Below are 21,158 nucleotides of genomic sequence, written 5' to 3'. Positions count from 1 at the left end.
GCTTTGGAGACAATTTAGCCTGACACGAAAAAGCTAACTGACGCAGCCGTTATTTTGCTAGTAGCAACTTTTTTTTAGCCAAAACTAGTTCAGCCGTCTTTTCTCTTGCTTTTCTCTGTCTCACCGTCAAGAGGCGTACATCACCTGAAGGAAACAGGTGACTTCCGGTGCCTTTTTTTTGTGGTCCTCCTCCCGTTTCTCGTGTCGCTCCGGCGTTGTGGGCGGGGCCTGCTGCTGCTCCTGCTGGTGGAGAAGCCTCTGCTGGGTGGAGTGAGGCGGACAGAGAGCAGAACGCGGCTGGAGAGAGGACGGCACGCACCTGTCGGACGGTTTTCTCATTCAACTCACCTTTGTTGCGCTTTTTTTTTTTTAGTTGCTTTGCCTAGTGTCGTTTTTAGCCGACCCTCACCATGACGGACGCACTTTTACCGAACGGCATTGAAGACAGCGGAGGAGACGGGAAGTTTTTCAGAAAGGTGAGCTCAGATTTTCGACAAGCGTCACACCAGTTTGTTTCTGCACGTTTTTTTATTCCTATTAAAACTATGACAGCCTGTGGGTTTAGTTGACCAAACTTGTCTAGAGGTTATTAGATTACTTGCTTTCCACTATGTTTAGACGTGTCAGGAAGCCCAAAGAAGATGGGCTGACTTGGATTTTCGTTAATATTTTTTTTTTTACCCGTTTAAAGCAGCCAGTTCTGCAAAATTACCTAAAATCAATTTCAACTGTTTTTTTTGCCATAGAATCGCACACAGTCACCCCCCCTAATCTGTTTTGATATTTTAATATAAATTGGTATTTAATGAACATAAAATTCAGCCCTCCACGCATGAAACTGGTGACGTCACACAAGGCATCCGGTGCTCTTGTGTTTCCACTGGAGTGGACAGATGTCTTCTTCAGAGGTCTTGAGCAAACTTACCAGGAGAGACCCTCCAGTTGGAAAGTGGCAAACAGGAGCATGACAGGCATTCCTCCTGTTACAGTTCTACAGTTCTCTCTCCGGCTTTGCCATCCGGGGCAGGGTGCTCAGAAAGGTCCAGGTGGCTGGAGTCAGACTGAAGCTCAGGGCTGTAAGGCTGAACCCAACGCAGGCCAAAAAGCACAAGCCTGACAGTCCATGTCGAAATCCGTCAAAAGCTGTCCTAGGATTTCCTGTTCGGAGCAGATTCCTGTTTCCTGTGATGCCATCAACCCAAATACAACCCCCCCCCCCCCCCCCCCCCAAAAAAAAAAAAAAAACCAGAATCAGCTGTTTTTTTGTTCTATTTTTACTTTAGTGCACTTTTTTTTCTAAAAGTGATTTATCTTTTGTAAAATCTGTACTTTATTACCCAGCTGGGCATCTGTTGTCGGTGTGTTTATTTAAAAGAAAGAACTGTAAGTAGAGCTAATGATTATGTGTGGAACATAATGAAACGGCTATCAGAGATGTCCTGAGACGTCACCAACAGCAGTAGAAACCAGGGCCCTGTCAGCTTCAGGTGTCTGGGTGTGTGTGTGTGTGTGTGTGTGTGTGTGTGTGTGTGTCCTCCTGGGAATAGTTTTATCTTGAGAAACTGGACGGCTGGCCATTATCAGTTGCCTGTTTTCTGTCAAAGGCGTAATAAAAGCTCTGGCATCCCTCATTAACTCCTGTTGAAATGATCTGGCTTTCATGCATTCTCTGCTGTTCCACCAATGATCGTTGTGTCTTTAGGGACGCTGATCGACGTACTAACCTTCTGATGCCTTTTACCCGATCGTAATCAGCAGATGAAGGTGCTCTGTTTAGTGAATGATTGTAAATGAAGGCAGCTGGTGACTTGAACTGCCACAAAAGATGACATTTTCCCCCGCTGTGCTGGTGGAAGCTGAAGCCGACAGGTTGTCCGCCCCGGCCGGCCGCCCGCAGCGCCGGCTACAGTAGCGCTTTCCGGAGTTTTGAGTTTGTATAGTCTGAGGTTATAGGAGAGATAGTTGGCAGGCTGGGCTATTATCTAATGTGTTTTCACAGAGGTCGGCCGGCCTCTCGCCGCTGCACATGTTTGAGTGTTTTTATGGGGCAAGCTTGTTTAGATGGGCATCTGAGCACGGCCTTTGTGTCTTTTAAATCCATCTGAATCCCCCTCTGAAGGCTGTCTGGGCTGAAACTTCCTGTGTCTAGAAAAAGGTCAGTGGGAGTCGGGGGCTGGTACGGCCACAGGACATGACTGAAACATTCTGTGGAGCCTTATTTTCATTATGGGCCTCGCTCCCTCTGCTTTTTCCTGTTTCCCTCTGTGTGTTTTTTTTTCATTTTTAATGGCTTGCCTGAGTTTTAAATGGTTTTCACATACACGTAAACCACAGCTACATTTACATGCTTTCATTTGGCCTTGTTAAAGAGATGAGCAATTAGGAAGCCCGGCGTTTTTATAGTTGTAGCGTCCTCTTTCTAGCTGGTGTAAATAAGTTAGATGATTAACAACACCTCCTCTGGTCTGACCGATGCTCCAGGGAGCTGCTGTGTTTTTTTTTTTTTTGGGGGGGGGGGGCATACTTCCCAGCCGTCCATGGTGTGGCTTCCAGCTGGCCAAAGGCCGACTGGATGTGTGCAGAACGGAAAGATGGCAGCACAAAACCCCTGACTCGGCACGTTTCTGCTCATAATCTGGTCCTCCTTGGCCAGAGACGGCATTGACGTAGCATCTGGCCAGGGGCTTTCCTTCAACCCGACCACAGACACAAATTGACAACATGTGCCCTGGTTCTGGAACCAGGAGAGCTCCCCTTTCTGGGGGAAACAGTTACTCCCTCCAAGCCTGGCTTACGGTGGAGAAGACCTAATGAGAGGAGAAGCAATAATCAAGCGTGGACTTATACAGTAATTGACACATAAATTAAGAGGTGAGCTTCTGCATTTTCAAAAGAAACACAAAGATGTCTACAGCTTGAAACATGTAAGAGGGCATTGGTTTCATTTTTTATTTCCATGTAACAGAACTGAGAATAGGAGCTGACTAAATCTACGAGGCAGGACACGGACCGCTCCTGCTCAGAACTGGGTCATGTCTGAAGCCCCGTGTTGGCCCATTGCCACTGGTAATCACCACTTGTGCAAACCAGCTATCCCATTATACATTTCCTCGCGTGCTCTTTATGAAGCCTCGGTTATACAACAGCCAGTGGCTTTTCTGCGTGATGGACGTGAGGCTGGAACGGCCCTTTGTGTCTTGCTCTAATTAAGGGAGTAGCAGAGTGGTAGAGCAAAGCTGTCTGCTCAGGCAGCCCAGCAGGGTGAGGAGATCAGCTCAACTAAAGGGGATAGTAAAGATGGAGGCAGGAAATCTGTTTCTGTCCCTGACGTTTAATTAGTCGGTGGGTGGTGAGGAATACCGAGTCCTTGAAAAGGAAAAAAAATTGGAAGTTGAGCTCTTTAAATAAAAGGAAGTCGTGGAACAGGCAGGATTTACCCGGTCTGACTTATTGTTGTGCACTGCTGGCTGAAGAAGGCTCTCTTTAGGTGTTTTAACTGAAGGCGTGCCAGCCCTCACTCTTTAAGGCTACAGGTGGCGAAATATGGCGACCATGTCCGTTAAGACAGCAGGGGTACTCAAACTTTTGCATGGCCGGGGACCCCTTAGCACCAGTAACATTTTTCCAAGGAGCCCTTTGGGTTCCTCATGCTGATAGTATTTTTAAACAGCCTTTTATACTGTTGAATACATTAGTAAGTATGTATGTTTTTTTAAAAAAAATATCTAAAAACACCTAATAATAGAGATTTGGTGGAGATTAGATCCTTATTCTCGATGAAGCCAAAGTTTGACTGATGTAACTGTTGTCATACTTCCTAATTCTAGTTGATTTGTGTTTTACCTGACTCGATGAAGTGGACGGAGTTAAATGTTTGTCCGCTGTGTTGCTCAGCTCAACCCCGACGCATCCTCAGCAGAGCCTCCTCAGGCCCGGCACCATACGTCTCACGGACCCCCAACTCGTGGTTCGTGGGGACCCCAGTTTGAGGGTTGACTGTAGGCTGGCTATATGAACACACGGTGTTACGATACAGATCGGAGACGCACAAGAGACACTTGAAAGCAACCAGATTTGTTGAGTGATTACTCAGTGGATCAGAATGAAATAATGTCATAGAAAACATTACCACAGCTGTTGCCCTTTAAATTGGGACAGAAACATGTCTTACCAAGCATACCGCAGTGAAAGTAATGCCTCTAACAACATAATTTCTACGTCTCAATGGGCAACGGTGGACTATATTAGCAGTCATAGGAATAATTATTGCTGTTCATTTTAAGAAAAGTACAAGCAATAGGCTTGTGTTACCCATTTAGTTTGAACTGTTTTGAATTGTTGCTATTTCTGACCAGGACTAGCATGCGGTGAGACTCCAACATGTTGTCTTATGGTCTTTATGTCATGTAGCTTGAGCGTTTGGACTAATTGTTGACGTTGAGGACAGATGATGACTGGCCTTTTTATTTTGAGCCGTATCTTAATTATCGAAACCTACTGCTATGGCAACCCGTCGGCGTCTTGCCACTCCCCTGTTTGGCTACATGCCCCACCTGAGACACAATGACTCGAGGGACAGTGTGTGACGATGAGGCCACGCCCGGCAGAGTCGCCCGCTCGTGTCATCCCGTCGCCGTTTCCCAGAATAGCTCAGCTGCTCACGTCTTGGGTACACCTCTGTTGTGTAATCAGCAGGGCTGCCATTTGCATAAGGGTTACTTATTAAACTTCCAGGTCAGAGGCGTGTTTGCTCAGGACCGATCTGGTGACCTCAACGGGCCGGGCACGCTGCAGCTGTAGCGTTCTGTTGACCCTCGTCGGAAACACTTAAACATTTGATAGGAACGTTGTCACCTGCTCAGTCACTTTACAGGAATCTGTAACACAGGCCCATCGTAGCGTGACTCAGCTCTGATCCAGAACTGCTCCGATGAGGATACGTAGAAACGAGCCATGGCAGCAGAATCAGGTCACATCCTTTAGGGCTGCTTGCAAACAGGGAAGCTGACAGTTTAGAACCCAGTTTAAAAAAAATACCATATTTAATAAAAACATCTGTGTAAATCAGCGTTACCTACCTGTGAAATGGGAATCTTCTTGGGATTGAGTCATGCTGTTGCGGACTTTCTTGAACATGAGTTAAAAATCCAGTCAGAAAAAACAGTAAACTCACCTCTGCAATCATATATTTTTATTAATTTATTCAGTTTTAGGGCCTTTTTCATGATGTTTATTTTTATTCCTGGGTCTGTTAATGAATAAGCCTAATGACAACCATAAAGTCTGTTTTGGTTACCAGTTTGACTGGTTGACTGGTTTCCCTGTTAGGATGGCTTTTTGCAATGCAAATTATAATGGAGCCAACACCTCCGTTGTGCACTGAAGAGAGATTCTAACAGAATAACATTGAGTACAGATACCACACTTATTCAATACCACGGTAGAAAAAAAGCAAGTTTTTTCACGATCCAGGTTTTTATTTTATTTTAAACAGAAAAGCAACAATTACCCTTACTGCTGCAAAAATAATACCCCATATAATAATGTTATCTTTAACACAGGGCGGTAGCTAACAATCATTTTAGCTTAATCGGGATAAAATCTGGGACATTCTGCAGATGTTTCGTGTAACTACTTATTTTATGCGCAGTAGAAGGAGAAAAATCAACATTTTATTGCATAAAATGCAATAACATTGCATGTCTTTGGTGCACACCTGAGCATTTGTTGCAAAAGATGCATCGCAGCTATAAAACAAAAAGTTCTGCATCAACGAGTCAAAAGCTCAACCCAAGCTGCCTCTGTGCAGAAAATGTCACTCACATGTTGCATTCTAGATTTTTAACAATAATTTTTGTTAAGTCATCTTTATTCGTCAGTGTAACTCGCGTTCCAGTGAAAGTGTCCTGTGCAGCCCTTTCCTTCAGCCAGCTTACCAGCACTGCACAGCAATACACAGGGAAGGGGCAGCACTGCGTTACTATAGGCTCCTGAGCAATCTCATTACAAGGACTTGAAACCAGGACGGTACAATGGAAAAAGTATGGGTTTTATACCAGTCACCTTTTAATATAGTGGGTATAGCTTAGTACCGGTAACAAGCCCACGCTTTGTGCAGGAGTGAAACTGTCTCCTCCCATTTATTCTGATTATCTGGGTTGTCGGTGACGGTCTGTTAAGTGAAAGTATGCGTGTTTTAGTGCAATGCAGAGTGAGATAAGATGGTACAGCTCTGCCCAGTAAAAGTTTAAATCTTATTTTTGAACCATCTTATCAGTTATTAAACATGCACAATGTGGTTTGTTAACCAGTATTTTAGTGCGTTTATCCAATAAAGTGCAATTCCTACAGAAATATGAAACACGTGTGAAATTGCTTATTTTTTGTGCATCTCTTGCTTGAACATAACACTGCAAAATACCATGACTTTCAATGCAGACCTACCTACGACCCTGCAGAGAAAACTGCACACAGATGCAAAACGGGGCGGCACCTTATCCAATATAACTTAAGAACTTAAGAACGCAGTATTTGGTTGGCTGTGATCTGAGGTGTCACGCCATGAAAACTCTGCTTCCCACTAATATTTCTGGCCACTTGGATCAACTGTCACTGTTTTTATGTTCAGCCTCAATGGAAAATGACAATCTTACATCAACAAAGATGCTTTACTTTCACATATCCAAGAGGATAAAGAACAATAATCAGAAATTCTTGCTTCCATACGGGTATTCAACTAATTATATGTAAATGCTGTCTGCTTATATTCTCGTTTCTATATCTTCTGCTCCAGGGCTGCAACCCCCTTGCACAGACCGGACGAAGCAAACTGCAGAACAAGCGAGCCAGTCTAAACCAACAGATCATCAAACAGATGAGGATAAGGGCTGGAGCTGAGAATCTGCTGAAGTAAGGCCAAACTCGTACATCCACGCGTTAGTTCTTCACAAAGTGGGGATTATTCCACAATGCTAGTATGATGGGACGAAATGGTCCAAGATCAGTGAAGGTAACGCATGCAAACATTGATTTGCATGGGTTACATAAGAAAAACATATTACAATAGTTATGTCATTTTAATATAAGTGACCTCAGGTAACTCCCAGCTTGTTTTCCATTGTGACAAGCTTGGCTGCACCCCTTACTCTCTGTCATCGCAGGGTTGGATGGTATTGGATGATAAAGCTCAAGCAGGAGCATTCCATTCAGCCTGAAAACAAAGAGTGATTGTGATGTGTACTTCAGAGAAAAAATTAAAAAAACAGAACATTTTTGCTCCATGACCTGTTGCTATGATCAGTCTACAGAAAATTCAAATCTTAACTCTGGTTTGCTGTGTTTTCTTTAAATTTTATGTTACTTCCTCCTTTAGCTCCACTGTCTGCATGGACTTAGTATTCTGGTTCCTGGATAAAAAAAACTTTTTCTACAGTCTAAGTGCTTCTCTTTTATTTGTGATTTGGAAAAATACACAACAAAAGAAATGGTATCCTCATTCTAAAACTGATTAGTGTAAATTAATATTTCCTTTTATTTTGTTACTAATGTTCCTGTTTTGGAAAGACTTTCTGACATAGAACTGGGGGTAGATCTAATACCAGTGAATTAATGTAAACATTGACCTTTTATTCGCAGTGTTAAGCCTGTGCTTCATATGAAGCTGTAGACAACTTTTGTCTTAATTATGACACGTGAACAACAACTCCAAATGTGCTTTCTTTGGATAAAACTGTATTCAGTTTTTTAAAGCTTGCTATTCTTTTACACCTTCCTTGAAAAAGACAATTTGCATAAAATATTGACTCTAATTTGATTTATACTGTGTCATTTTGTAATTTATTTAAACTCTCTTAATGGAGTCAGATATGTTTCGCCAGAAAATATCAGTAGCAAGACAAAAAAACTTTGTAGGTAACATGGATGCAATTGTGTAGCATACTTTAAAAAAAGTAATTTTTACTTAATGGTCCCAATAATGTTCTTTCTATTTGCTTAAAAAAAGGGAGGAAATTTACAGAAAATGTTTATTATTTTCCTCGTTATTTTTTAGCTGATTTCAATGTAATAAATTGCTATGAAGATAATCTTTCTTTACTGCTATAGTAAATGATCATATAAGACAGCCAGGTAAACAACAAAATGAATCTAATGTGGATACCTCTGACTGAGCTCCGTAATTCTAGCTGTAATGGGCTCGACACACAGGGAGCGACAGAAACTCAATACTTGGGACCGATGGCGTCGGCAGCGATGCCAATCGGATCGCTTGTCTCCAGGAAATTTGATTGGTTATGAAACTGGAGGGGTTTTCACATTTTCAAAGCGCTCTGTAGCCAAGTTTCCATCAACCTTTTTTAATGCGCATTTTGAAACAGCCACTTCCTGTTTATTACGTCAACATATGACGACATTATGCTGTGCGTCGCCTAGTTAACTCGCTGTATTGGATGGAAAACACAACTACTGGCATCAAGGATGAAGAGTCAGGAAGTTTAGCTGGAATTGACTGAAATCTTGCTGTTAAGATAGTGGAGCTCAAGGCATGAAGTGTCGTATAATAAAGGTAAGTCAGACATGACTGAAATGAGGTTTTCCTCCGTGGTGAAGGTGGTGACTCTCCTCTCATTGGTCAGTCAGGGAAACGCTCGCTGATTGGTTGTAGTGCTATGCCACAGCGACAAAAGTTTAAAATGTTTCAACTTTCCTGTGTCGCGCCGGAAGCCCGTGTGTGCCTGTCTACGCGTACGAGCTCAAAGTTTCACATGCATGAATTTCACAGGTCGCTTGGCTAGAGGAAGGCAAGCGATCATCACCTCATCACACCAGGTCCATAGGAAATGACTGGTAGGGAGCGTTGTTGCCTCCTGTGTGCCGTGTTTATTAGAGGCTGCTGTTTGTTGCTGGTTCACTGTGTTGGATCTCTCTTCTTATTGAACCCACCTTGTGCTCTGCTGGTTTTGGCAGGCGTAGTTTGCATCATAACAACTGATGTCAAGCTTGCTGATCCTGCAACATTCAGCTGTCAAAAATCCACACACTGCAGCTGAAGCTTCTTGGCAAGACAACAAAAAACCCTGCATGTTTTGCTTTGCAGAGCGCAGTATTGTGTGGAGAAGTTCCTTCTACTCTCTGCTCATTCATGAGACAAAAGCCTGCATTGATTAGATGTTTGTAGTTAAGATCTGTAATTGATAGCATTTAAAATGCATCCTTTCATTCCTGAGGTGCGCAGAGAGTGAAAGATTTTTAATAGTTTGCAACAAAGACAAAATAATTGGGAATTTGAGATTTTAAACTGTATTTTGCACCTTTCATTGGGCAAGTAGTGCAGTTAGCATTACTAACCAAAACAGCAGTCTCGCTGTGCATGTCTTAGAGAATGCAGCTCTTTGCCTTTTTAATAATGAGATTTCCAGAAGGCTGCCAACATTTCCAAGTCTAGATCCTCCGTAGCAGACAGAGGTTGAATATTCAAAATAATAGAAAGATCACAAGAAAATCCCACTTTCAGCTTTGCTGTTATCTGCTGAAGTCAGATCTCTGGTCAAGTCCTTTTTGTACCAAAAAAAGGGAGGAGTATGAAAGGAGTGAGAATTTTCAGAATTTTCGCCCTGTGGGGCAGCGGCTGACAGCTGACATACCTGTCTGTCTGTGAACAAACCCACCTGAACACACAGAACATCCTGTGCACATTTCTGACTTGCAGATATCCTCCCAGGTTTTCTAAGGCATTAAATTCTGTACTCTGATCATAGTATAGCCTCCTTTGTCCATATGTGTATACTGGTGTTTGAAGGATGGCACTCTCACAGCTTGGACTTCCTATTGGATTAAAAAAAAAAACTATAATCTAAATGAAATCCAAGTTTTAATGTGTGTGGTTTCTCTTTTAGTCAGGATGCCTATATAGTCCTTTTGCTTGAATAGGTGATGTTTGCCCTTGGCTGACATCCACCCTCACACCTGTCTGTTCTGCATTCCTCTCTGGATCAGCAACAGGTGGAGTCCGTCTGGTCATACCAGTTTCTCTCCAGCAAATCTGAAGAAACATCATCACAAAAAAATCCTTTGTTTGCTTGTTAAAACCACAACTCTACCCTTTTAATAATAGAGTTCCCTTTGAACCAGGATTGTTTTTGTTTTTTTTAATACACTTTGACAAGTATCGTTCAAAAGCTATTGAGAATCGACAGACCTTTATGGCAGGAAATGAGGGGAAAAAAAGGATTGCGTGACATTGGTTTTCCCCTTTTTAAAGGTTCGTCCTGTATCTGTACTCGGCATCTTTCTCCAAGACAATAATGCCGAGGTGCCAAAAGCTTAAAACCACACTCGCTGGCTTCCTGTCTGGTTCCCACGCACTACAGCATGATATTTGATATTGAAATTGGGTTTTAATAACAGCTCGTGGTGGAGCTTGCATCACTTCTTTCCAAACCACAGTACATCTACCTCTTTAGCTGGGCTGAAACGAAGAGCAACGGTATAAATGTGTCTGACATCCACAGCATGTCCTTTTCGTGAAGTTCAAATTTAACACTTTGTGATGAAAACCTCTTTTTTTTCCCCCTAAGATGCACCATTCTGAATTTTGTGGCCAATTTCCAGCCTCCAGTTTTTAAAAGGTTTTGACCTGCTAATGCTGATTTTAGCCGGTACTGATTTCTGTCTAAATCTTATAGAAAGATTTATAAAGTGCCTATGAGCAGTGGTTAATTATTTCTGTTGGCAGAAGGAGCGAGGTCAGACTGTGTGTCTGAAAGTAGCTGCTGTAAAAGGTTTTACTGATGTTTTAATGCAGACTAGAGGATCACAGAATGAGCCAGACTTTAGTCTAGCCGTCATTTTTAAATGCCACCTCAGTGTTACTGGTTTGAATCTGTTCCGCCTCAGTAAAGCATCCACAGTGAACACCTAGCAGCTCTTCTGCATGGTGTCGTTTTCCTGGTTCTTATTCAGTTCTTGCATTTTTTTTTGAAGAAGTTTTCTGTCAACACTTGATCACGTGTCACCCTTTGTGTTGAAAATAACAGCCTGTTTACAGAGTAGTGAGTGTTTGAGGGCCAAAGAGACATTGGGCTCTGGGCTGACAGGTTTCAGGTGTGTTCAGTATGGGGCTCCATGTTGTGCAGATAACAGAGGGATAGACGAGATGTGACTGTTGTCTCGTTTCAGCACAGATGTTGGCTTTGTTTTTACGGCGTACCAGTGTAACATAAATTCTTTACTACAAAGGGTACAGACACACGCTTCACGGGTGTTCAGGGAAACGCAGCCCTAAGCTATGAGGACAATCTTATCTCTGTTATGCAGTGAAACCATTATTTGAATGTGTTTTCCTTACAGACACTCTGCAGGCTCACACAGACAGGTTACTGCTTCTTGTTTTATTTTTTCTACTTAGAAACAATACGTAAAAATATTAAATGTGCTCATAAAAGCCCAAGATCAAAATGTAAAATTTGTAATTGTACTATACAAACGTATACCAAAGACTCCTGGATAGGTGTCAAAACGTTTCCAGAAAGAACTGAGCAAAGGTCCAGTTACCTCCTATTTAAGCCTATTTAAGATTCTCATATTAATTCCTAAGGATGGATTCTTTTAACCAAAGACCAATTTTTATAAAGAAAAAAGCAGCATTCTCCACTGTGGACTTAAAGGTATATAGTTATGTTAAAAAAGACCAAATTCCAGTTGATTATGATAAAATAAGGCCATGTACTCCAAGCGTCTGTCCAGATAATGTTTTGATTGTTCTTTTTGAGGCTAAATCAAACCCCAGCAACAGGCGCGATGTGCAGATACAAACAGATATAAATAAAGTTTTCCTTCCAGCCATTGTCAGCATTTTGACAGCTTGAGACATAAAAGATGTGCAGCAGTGTGGTGCTTCAGGTTTGGATATTTTAGTACCACTTCCCTGATGGCGGCGGTTCAAAAAATGCTGGCAGCGGGTGTTTTTTTTCTTCAGTCGGGGAACGTTCAGAATCTTCTTCCTGCTAGAGGCACAGAAACTGATCCTGGATTGAGGCGGTGATTTTTCTCAGGACCCCTCACCATCTTCTGCAGGGACCCCCCGGTCTGCCATCTTGGAGCTGGAGCACCTTGCTGAGATGCAGAATGTTTACCTGCTCTCCACCACAGCTCTGCAGCATGGTGGTGAGGATGCCAGCAGGGACGGATGCTGGTTTCAGAAAGCGCAGGCTCTCCTGGGCCTGTTTCATGCATCCCCACAGTGTTCTATGGCCATGTGAAGTCAGAGATCCCCTGATCACTTCATCCTACTTGCACAGGATGGACAATTTTCAGCACGTTAGATGATACTGCCCTTTGCACTGACAATGCTATTCTGGATTTAGCAGCAAAGTCTGTGGGTCTGCTAAATTACTCGCCCTTGTAGTGAATTTGACTTGACTGCTTCAGGGAGACGTGTATTTTTTCTGTTATGGTGGACAAATAGTTTGATCCTTAAGACCCTCCTCTTCATTCGTGTTTGTGTGCGGGTGTGCATGTAGGTGTGTGTGTTAAAGAGTAAACGTGGCGCAGAGCTGACCTCACTGACTCCAGTCTGTGGTCCAGATTACTGGAAGAATATTTGTTTTAATATCCAACGACAGAAACCTTTAGGCCCACAGAGTGGATAGTAGGGAGAGAAACAGAGACGCGTGTTCTTTTCCTTTTTAAGTTATCTGCATGTATATATATATATTTTTTTATGCTCTGTTTTGATCCTATGCGTGTGTTTCCACTTGTGTTGCTCTGTGCAGGGCTACAAACAACAACAAGGTCAAAGAGATGGTTCTCCTGGAGCTAAGCTATGTTAACGCCGACCTGCAGCGGCTGATGGGACAGCTGGAAGGACTCAACAGCTCAGTGGACGTCTACCAGAGCACACAGTAAGGAGGCTCCCCCCTCACCTGATTATTATTATTATTACACCTGAGATGAGGAGAGAACAGTGAAGAAAGCTGAACTTTTAGCTGTATGAAGGCGTGTGCGCCGGCTGTACAGACACCGCAGAGATTGCTGGTTATTTGCAGTTTAAAGACACCATTTTACCGTCAATTATGTCTCTGCAACCTTCTATTTAGCCCTAGAAGTTCTCTACAACTCATCTGATTTATTATTTTTTTATTTATTTTGTTATTCTTGATGCTTTTTATTTTCTCAGTCTGTTTCTTAACCTTGAATTACTTCCAAGGCAGATGCTGAGGAAGAAAAGCCGTGTTGATTGGCAGTGAGGAGAAGGCTGGCACGGACGGCGTTGAGTTTAATTATCAAGCGCACTTAAAGATAAAAGTAGCTTAGTGACTGATGAGCTGAAAAAGGGGCCATGCAGAGGAGAGGACGGATATTTAGAGAAGCCCTCAAGGCCGAGTGATCATTTGAATATCAAACTAGACTAACGGGTTTCTGTGTCAGCGGTATAAAAAGCAACGAGGAAGCTGAGCCCAACCTGTATGCAAACCCAAAGGAAGCGACTGGTTATTCTCTGCAAGCTGCACGGCTGGGTGTGTTCTGCTCGCGTGTGGGTGTTAGTGAGAGGTTCTGGTGTTTTCTCTGTGTAATCACAACTTTGGATGGTGTGGTGGAAAACAAAACAAACAAGTGCTGATGGATATTTATAGGGAAGTCGGAAGATAAAATCCCCATATGAAGTCCCCCGGCAAGGTGAATGGAACGGAGCAGTTCAGCAGGCGGCCACATCAAAGGCCCCCACGCTTGGAGCAATGAGGATGAACATGTCAGCTGGCTGGCTCACCTGGGAGGTTCTTGGCTCCCGTTTGGCAAACATGCAGCAGAGACAGAGCGAGAAAGAGCAGACGAGTGCTAAGGTGTAATTCTAGGCTCTGGCTGCATCCACCCTGACTGAGTGGGTCATTTGCTGTCCTTTGTCCTAGTGATGATTAAATAGGAATTGGATTTACAAGTCTGTAGAAAAAAAATGTTTATGAAGTAATAAAATCCCCAGTCACAGTTTTTTTTTTTTTTTTTTTTTTTTTTTTATTTATTTATTTATTTTTTTTGTTCTACAATGATGAACTGAATTGCAGTTCAGCTTCACTGCTGATACCTTTCAACTCTGTACCTGCTTCAGGCCTGCAAACTAATAATAATAATAATAATAATAATAATAATAATAATAATAATAATAATAATAATAATAATAATAATAATAATAATGTATTATTATTACTATTGTCGTCATCTTTGTCATTGCAATGTATATTCTAATGGAATTGGTTCTCTGCATTTAACCCATCCCACTGGGGAGCAGTGGGTTGCCATGATACGCACCCTATTATTATATTTATTGCGGAATAAATATAATAATAATCAATGTGGTCAAAATGACAACTCAGAGGACGATTTTAATTCAACATTTGGTTCTCTGTATACCAAGTGCTGTGCATTAAATCTCTGCTTTCCTATACTATGCTTGGACATTACGATGGACTTTTATCACAACTCTTGCACATAGATCTTAGTGAACAAGATTAGAACACTAAAGGAGTTCTAAGATCCAGAAAGGCAACAGAGTCAGGATTTCTTTTAAGAATCGAAGCTGTCAAAGTCATTTGTCACATATTAAAGACTACATCTGAGCTGTTATTCTGGCTGGTTATAATTAAAACGAACGGAGGGAAAAGTTAGAAAGGACAGGATGCAATATCTGTGGGTTTTAAAATAATTATAGTATCTCTGAGCTCAGCTGAAGTTCATGTAAAAACCAGCATTGTGAAATACCAAGCTCTCTAGAAAGTTGATGGCTCTTATGGGCTCATTTTAAATGTGTTTGTGGTTAATTAACCAAGTTATGTTTCACATTACTTCTCACTGTACACATACCCACCCCCAACAATGAAAGTGTCCTCGGCTTGTGCCCGACAATGGTTCCATAGTGCTAGACTTCTATGATCTGATCAGACTGTTTTCTTTCTTTGAATTAACTTAAGGCTTGGACACGGTTTCTCGTAAATGACCTCATAAACCTAAAATGCACACTAGTGTTGGTAGCACAATAATCCCAGATTATTTTGTTTGTCCTACAGGGATGTTGTTCTGCAACACTCAGGAGGTTTTAGCCTAGATTCAGGGTGTCAGTCTGCACAGATGCTCACAGCCCGGACGCGCAGGAAAATTAGGAACTCCACTTGTTTGCAGCACAGGAGGCAAATGCTCGTTTTTTGACGTTCTTCTCAGTAATGCGTGTGATGTTGTGCCCTGGTAGTTTGAGTCAATCCACAGTCAACAGCCGCACCAAATAACTTTTCCATGGGCCGTTTGGATTGTTAAATTCAGCAGCTGCTTCTGGATAAAATTGTCATTCCCTGGTCTCCTCTGTGTCCTCAGTGTTGGGATTAGGGTGTGTGTGTGTGTGTGTGTGTGTGTGGGGGGGGGGGCTTCAGAACAAACGGCCTGTTGTCCGTGTCTGCCAGCTTCTTAAAGAAGCAGCAGCTCACTGTCCGTCTGACAATACTCAGACTCTGAAACGAGCATTATCTATCTACCTGCCTTTCCCACAGCCTGAAACACACACACAAAAAAGGCCTTGAATATAAAGCTTATGTACTGATTACCTGAACACAAAGCTCTGGGATATGTGCAGAAAGTTCTCTTAGGCAATAACTGAGCAGCTGTGTCTTTGGGATGATACTAGAAATCACCACAATGGAGACCCAGGCTGCTCGTTTTAGCCTGAAACACAACCTCAGTGGTAAATAGACAAACCAAAGTCTCCCATAACCTTTCTAGGTTTGTTTTCCCATGAGCCTCCTGTCTTCTAAATGCTGTCTTTCTGTCCTTTTATTTTCTCTCTAACCAGGTTCAGCTGGTTTTCAGACATGAGCCATTGCAAAACCGAAACTCTGTTTGCTTTGCATTTAAGTTTAACTATCTTGTCTAAAAAGGGAATGGTTTCAATTTCTTTGAAATTTCAAAGAAATTGAAACCAGGAGAAACATAACAAAATAAATAAGAAAAAGTTGATTCGTTCATTGCATCCTCACTCATTAAAGAAATCTAAACTGGGAACTCCCTCTAGTTTAATCAGTGGACACATTAACAAACATTTTAATAATCATTTCATTTTAATAATAATTATCACTTCACTAAAACCTCCATAAAAAATCCACAGTACTTTTTATTTTTTGTTGGTCAGATAAACCCAGAAATCGGTATTGAGCAGGAAGAACCCTGTTGGGTACGTCACTGCAGAGGAACTATGTTGAACATCGCTGTTTATATTCAGTGTAGCATTGCACTCTTTTCTGCAGTAATGCAGTTATTAGTCACAGGATTTGTAATCTTGACACATGTGTTATATCTCAAAAACAAGGTGAACCATCCTAAAGATTTCAGACTCCCACGAGATGCCAGCGGGGCTAACATGCCGAGCCATGGTAACAGAAAGGTGATGCTATCACCACTGTATGCTTCCTTAACCTTGTTGCATGAGAGAGAAAGGAAAAATATTTTCATTGGTGCTGGACCTGGTAGACACAGTAAAATGTGATGCAAATCTCAAGTATTAGCTGGAATATGCTTATCTGTTCTCTGTAATATGAAGCTTCCATAGATAATCCTGCTTTTCCTCACAAAGACACCTCCACATTTCACACTGATATCTGCTGGGAGATCAGGGCGCTGAACTTCAACCTGTAGCAAACTCTAAGAGTCCCAGAGGCTAAGTAGTCGAAACATTTGGCCGTAATCAGAAAACAGAAGCTGAGCAAATGTATTGCATTTAGACCTCTAGGTCAGCATCTTTCAGAATTTAAACAGGTTTAACTTGCGCTTCCAACCACTGCTTTCCCTGCGTTCCTCGGTTTTAGAGCTTACTTTTAAATGACTGGTGTGTAAATGGAAGGAAAGGGGAGTGAATTTCTTGGATCTTAGATTCCCGGCATTAGAGATGCCTCTCTGCCCCCTGGGCTTGCCTGTGCCAAAGCAAATCAGAGATCAGAATGATCTCGCCTCCTAAGGCCGATGCATCACAGGGCAGCCCTATCGCTGCAGTCTCTGTTGCTGACGCAGAAGATCTGCAGTGATTCACAGAGCCAGTATGAAACAGGAATGCAGTCTTATCTTAAAGCGACGAGTGAGTGCGAGGACTTGTTCCACCGTGGCCTGTAGTCCGGACATCCTGTGCTTGTTCATATAACGTACATGCTTAATGCTGTTCTTTAAGAGGTGAAGCTCGTGCCTCTGTGATACCTGAAGCTTCATCAACAGTGCCTCGTGAACGTATTCATCCCCCTTTTTCTCATTTGTCACTTTGCAACCACAAGCTTCCACATATTTTATCCTGATTGTATTTGATTGATGACTACACACAATGACACGCAAACATAATTATGAAGTGGATGCAAATAGTTTTCATAACTAACAATCTGAAAAGTGTGACGTGTATTCTCAGTCATCTCTTTTCCATCTGATACCCTTAGATTAGATGCAGTCAAACCAGTTGCGTTCATGCACTACTTTATCATATCAACATCCAGTTAAGTCTGGGAAAGTATCAAGTATCAGCTTTTGGAAAGCATTATGGCCTCATTATTGAAGCAAGTCTTATTTGTTTAAGTTTCTCTGCAGCTGGGGAGGCTTTAGCCTTCAAAGCGTCTCTGAACAGCAACAGGTAGTTGTCGCGGTGTATTTCGCCAGCCGCTGATAACAAGCTGAACCTGCTCTCCATCTGTCCGTCTGAGTCCTTCCTGCCCCACATTCCACACGATTCTGGCGCCAACTAAGATGAAACATAAAGTTTAGGTCAAGGGACTTTACTAGGAGCTGGTTTTAATAATGACAGGAAATTTTAAAGGGAGCAATTAAAGGAGTTGGCTTTACTGGAGCAAAGCAGCAACTGGGGAATGATTAATTGATAGCGTCGTTGCGGCATGAGGCCCTCCCTCACCTTTTAAATCCTAACTCCTGCAGAGTGTGTTCACCGCGCCATCTGCCAAATCCTGGCTTCCCTCGTGTGATTTTACTTTAGAGATTGGACAAAATGTTAACTTTCTCAGTGGGTGTAGTTTGAACTGGTTGGATCAGCGTGTACCTTGTACCGAGGACATAATTATTTCTAATTATTCAGTGTTGTTGACTTTTTAAGCTGAAAAAGGGCTTGGTATGTGCTCTCAGGGAGTTCCTTGTTTGATCCCTGAAGTTTCTTTCAACACCTCGGTTTTTCAGTAGTTCTACTTTAATTTTTCATCTCTGTTTAAATAGTTCCGCCTTCAGCTGGTTAGGTTTGGTAAATTCACTGACTTGCCGTCCTTGTTGCCTGGAAGCAAACATGTATATCGTTTTGTTCAGGAGATAACATTTTTCTGTTTCGCTTGCAGGGAAACTGCAAATATTCCCCTGATTGCTCTGGGCTTGAAGGAGACCAAAGAAGTTGACTTCTCTGCACCATTCAAGGTATAAAAGACACTGCTTCTCGATTTAAATATACATCCTGAAATGTAAAATAAATGTGGTAAATAAAACATAGGAACAGAAATATTGAGGCATGTGCTGAAATATCTCTCATTTATGTGTAGCAGTCAGATTATTTCATGTCATGGACGCGTAGAAAGGACACCCCGTTCTGCGATAATCGAGGCTAACATCCAGATTTCCACTCTTCCAACATGACCCACATTAATAGTCAGTGTTTACAGTTTGGATTTAAAACGAGACTCCTTTCATTGGGGATTTGGGTCATTTGTCTGCTCCACCAATCGCCTTCCACTACTACAATATCAGCAAACACTAAGCTGCCATTGTTTTTACCTCAGCAGCCACTCTGTGTGGGTCTTTTCCAGAGCACGTTCCTGCACTTAGTTGTCATTGCACTCGCTGCCAAAAAGCAGGTCTAATTCTCTGCACGTTTTCTATGTCTGTGCAGCTACAGTCATAAAAACATTTTAAATTGGCTCAGTAGGTGAGGCTGTCTGAGTAATGGGGTTTTGCTGCTCTGACGGAGGAACCGTCTTGTGAATGTCACGATGGCACATTCACCGCTCTGGGTAATTGATCCCTGCACACGCCTTCGTCTTAATGAGCAAGTGTAGCAGGACCTGGCTGACTCTGGATCAAAAGCCACATTTAACAAACATTCTTCCTCTGTTTAGGTTTGGCTTATATGCGCAACAGAAGGAAAAACAAATCCCCAAAACTGTCCACAGTAAATGGATACATCCGTAGTATTTAGTGCTGACTGCTGTGTGTTTGACAGGACTACATCATGGAGCACTACAATGAAGACGGAAGAACTTTTGAAGATGAGATTGCAGACCTGATGGACCTGCGACAGGTAGTTTTTTTTTTTTTAACAGCAGCTTCCTAACATATTATTCTCTACCTTTAAAACCCCATATCGGATCCACTCCCTCGGGCTTGGAAATAACTGCTTGTGTTGCTGCAATTGTTTTTTTTTATAAGTATTCAAAGCTAAGAGGTGTTTGAGTGAGAACACTTACAGTACATACTGTACTGAATTTCTTTTCTTCTGTATCGTAGGCCTGCAGAACACCGAGTCGAAGCGAAGCCGGGGTGGAGCTGCTCGCAAAATACTACAGTCACCTTCCTCTGGTGGAGAACCGATTCTTCTCCCCGACTCGGCAGAACGGCATCTTCTTCACCTGGTGTGTGCCAATTACTACCAATTATTGTGCTTTACTTAGACTTTGTATTTTATTACCATTTAATGTGAAAGTCCAACACAAATGTATTACTAAGAACAAATAGATGTGTGGTGTACAGTTGGATCTATTCTACTTTAATTTGAAACCTCTGAATAAAATCCAGTACAACCAAATTATTTTAGAAGCTGCCTAATTATGTTTCCACGTGTGTACAATTCAATTTCTTTAGAAGGCTCAGAGGTTTACTAGAAAACATTAGCGAGCAAATGGCATCACCAAGCTAACACTGCCCTCATTAAAGTTTTCTCTCCACTTAGCAGTTATGCATCATTTCCTAAAAAACTACATTGACCCTTATGGTTGGAACTGACAAAATGCTAAACACTATGACTAATACTTGATGAAACTGTATTTTCTAAAAATCAAAAACAAGAAGTGTGACTAGTATTTGTATTTAAAACAGAACTATTACTTGATGTTTATACTTTCTGCTTTTACAAGCAGTTTGTTGAGTAAAGAACAAAAGACAGAGAGCAGTCCTCTATTAAATCAGCTGCTGTGAGCTCCTTTGTTGGGGGTTTCCAGTCTTCAAGTGTTCTGACACCTCCTTAAGTCTGCGGATCAGCTAGTATATCCCTACCTAATGCCTCGCTTGCTTATAGGAGCATTAAATGAAAAAGATTTAGGTTGGTGCCAGCTGTTTGTCTTCCGGTCGCTTTTTTTTTTCATGCTGGAGGTTCTAGTTGTGGAGGTAAAAAAAAAAAAGAAATGACAACCTACATAAAATAAATACGCAATAAAAATGAGAGTTCAGAGTAAAGATCTTTTTAGTCTTTTTTTACCTTTGTCATTGACATTTTTTGAAGTCATTGCGAGTACAGCTTTGTGTTTTAAGTGCAGAAAGTTCTGAGCTGTATGGATGTTGACAAGCCGCGGCTCCTTTCCTGCAGGTACGACTCCTTCACAGGCGTTCCGGCTTGCCAGCAGAACCTGTCTCTGGAGAAGGCCAGCGTGGTCTTCAACATGGCAGCCCTGTACTCCCAGATCGGTACCCGCAGTGACCGGCAGACGACGCTGGGCTTGGAGCAGGCCATCTCTGCTTTTCAAAAGGCTGCAGGTACACAGACGCTGAAGCCATGGCACGCTCTTACTGTTGTTGTTCTCGCCGTTGGGAGACATTTTTACTCTGAACATGAATTTGTTCTGACGTGGAATTGAGGCCAGAGGAAGTAAGTTTGTACTTACAATAAAATAGTGAAAGATGATGTCGCGTGCATTTCTTTTATTCTGTAGAAAGGAGTCAGCAAATCTGTGTTTTCTTTGTACTCTACATAATCGCAGTGAGCACACAATAACATATTGTTCTGATAAACAGCCTCGGTGCACAGACGGCGCTCATGTCGGTAATCAGCCGGCCTCCACCCAATGGTGTCTGTTTCAGGAGGAAGGATGAATGCAGATGGTGTTTCTGGGGCTTCTTGTCATGTGGCTGAAGTCCAAAAAAGCATCAGTAGCATGAAGTAGCTC

At 42.2% G+C, this 21,158-nt stretch overlaps 2 protein-coding genes across 3 annotated transcripts in view; one reads left to right on the top strand and one right to left on the bottom strand.

Moving 5' to 3' along the window:
• The window catches only part of slc7a10a (solute carrier family 7 member 10a), a 40,345-nt gene extending 40,126 nt beyond the window's left edge, over positions 1-219 (bottom strand). The window contains exon 1 of the mRNA XM_021322286.2: positions 125-219. The gene's annotated coding sequence lies outside the window, so the exon portion shown is untranslated. The remainder of the gene's footprint in view (positions 1-124) is intronic.
• A 27-nt stretch (positions 220-246) lies between these two features.
• Positions 247-21,158, top strand: part of rhpn2 (rhophilin, Rho GTPase binding protein 2) — a 32,778-nt gene continuing 11,866 nt past the window's right edge. Inside the window, exons 1-7 of one of the 2 annotated variants that reach the window (XM_012873990.3) lie at positions 247-476; positions 6,794-6,909; positions 12,771-12,899; positions 18,348-18,423; positions 19,223-19,300; positions 19,507-19,631; positions 20,582-20,748. In XM_012873990.3, coding sequence (XP_012729444.2) covers positions 411-476; positions 6,794-6,909; positions 12,771-12,899; positions 18,348-18,423; positions 19,223-19,300; positions 19,507-19,631; positions 20,582-20,748 — 757 coding nt within the window. In that variant the 5' untranslated portion in view covers positions 247-410. The remainder of the gene's footprint in view (positions 477-6,793; positions 6,910-12,770; positions 12,900-18,347; positions 18,424-19,222; positions 19,301-19,506; positions 19,632-20,581; positions 20,749-21,158) is intronic. The other variant, XM_012873989.3, reaches the window with a different exon arrangement.

This window comes from Fundulus heteroclitus, chromosome 4 (assembly GCF_011125445.2).
Source record: "Fundulus heteroclitus isolate FHET01 chromosome 4, MU-UCD_Fhet_4.1, whole genome shotgun sequence".
NCBI classification, from domain to species: Eukaryota; Metazoa; Chordata; class Actinopteri; order Cyprinodontiformes; family Fundulidae; genus Fundulus; species Fundulus heteroclitus.
The sequence above is the reverse complement of the archived record's forward strand: the minus strand, read 5'-3'. Positions and strand labels throughout refer to the sequence as shown.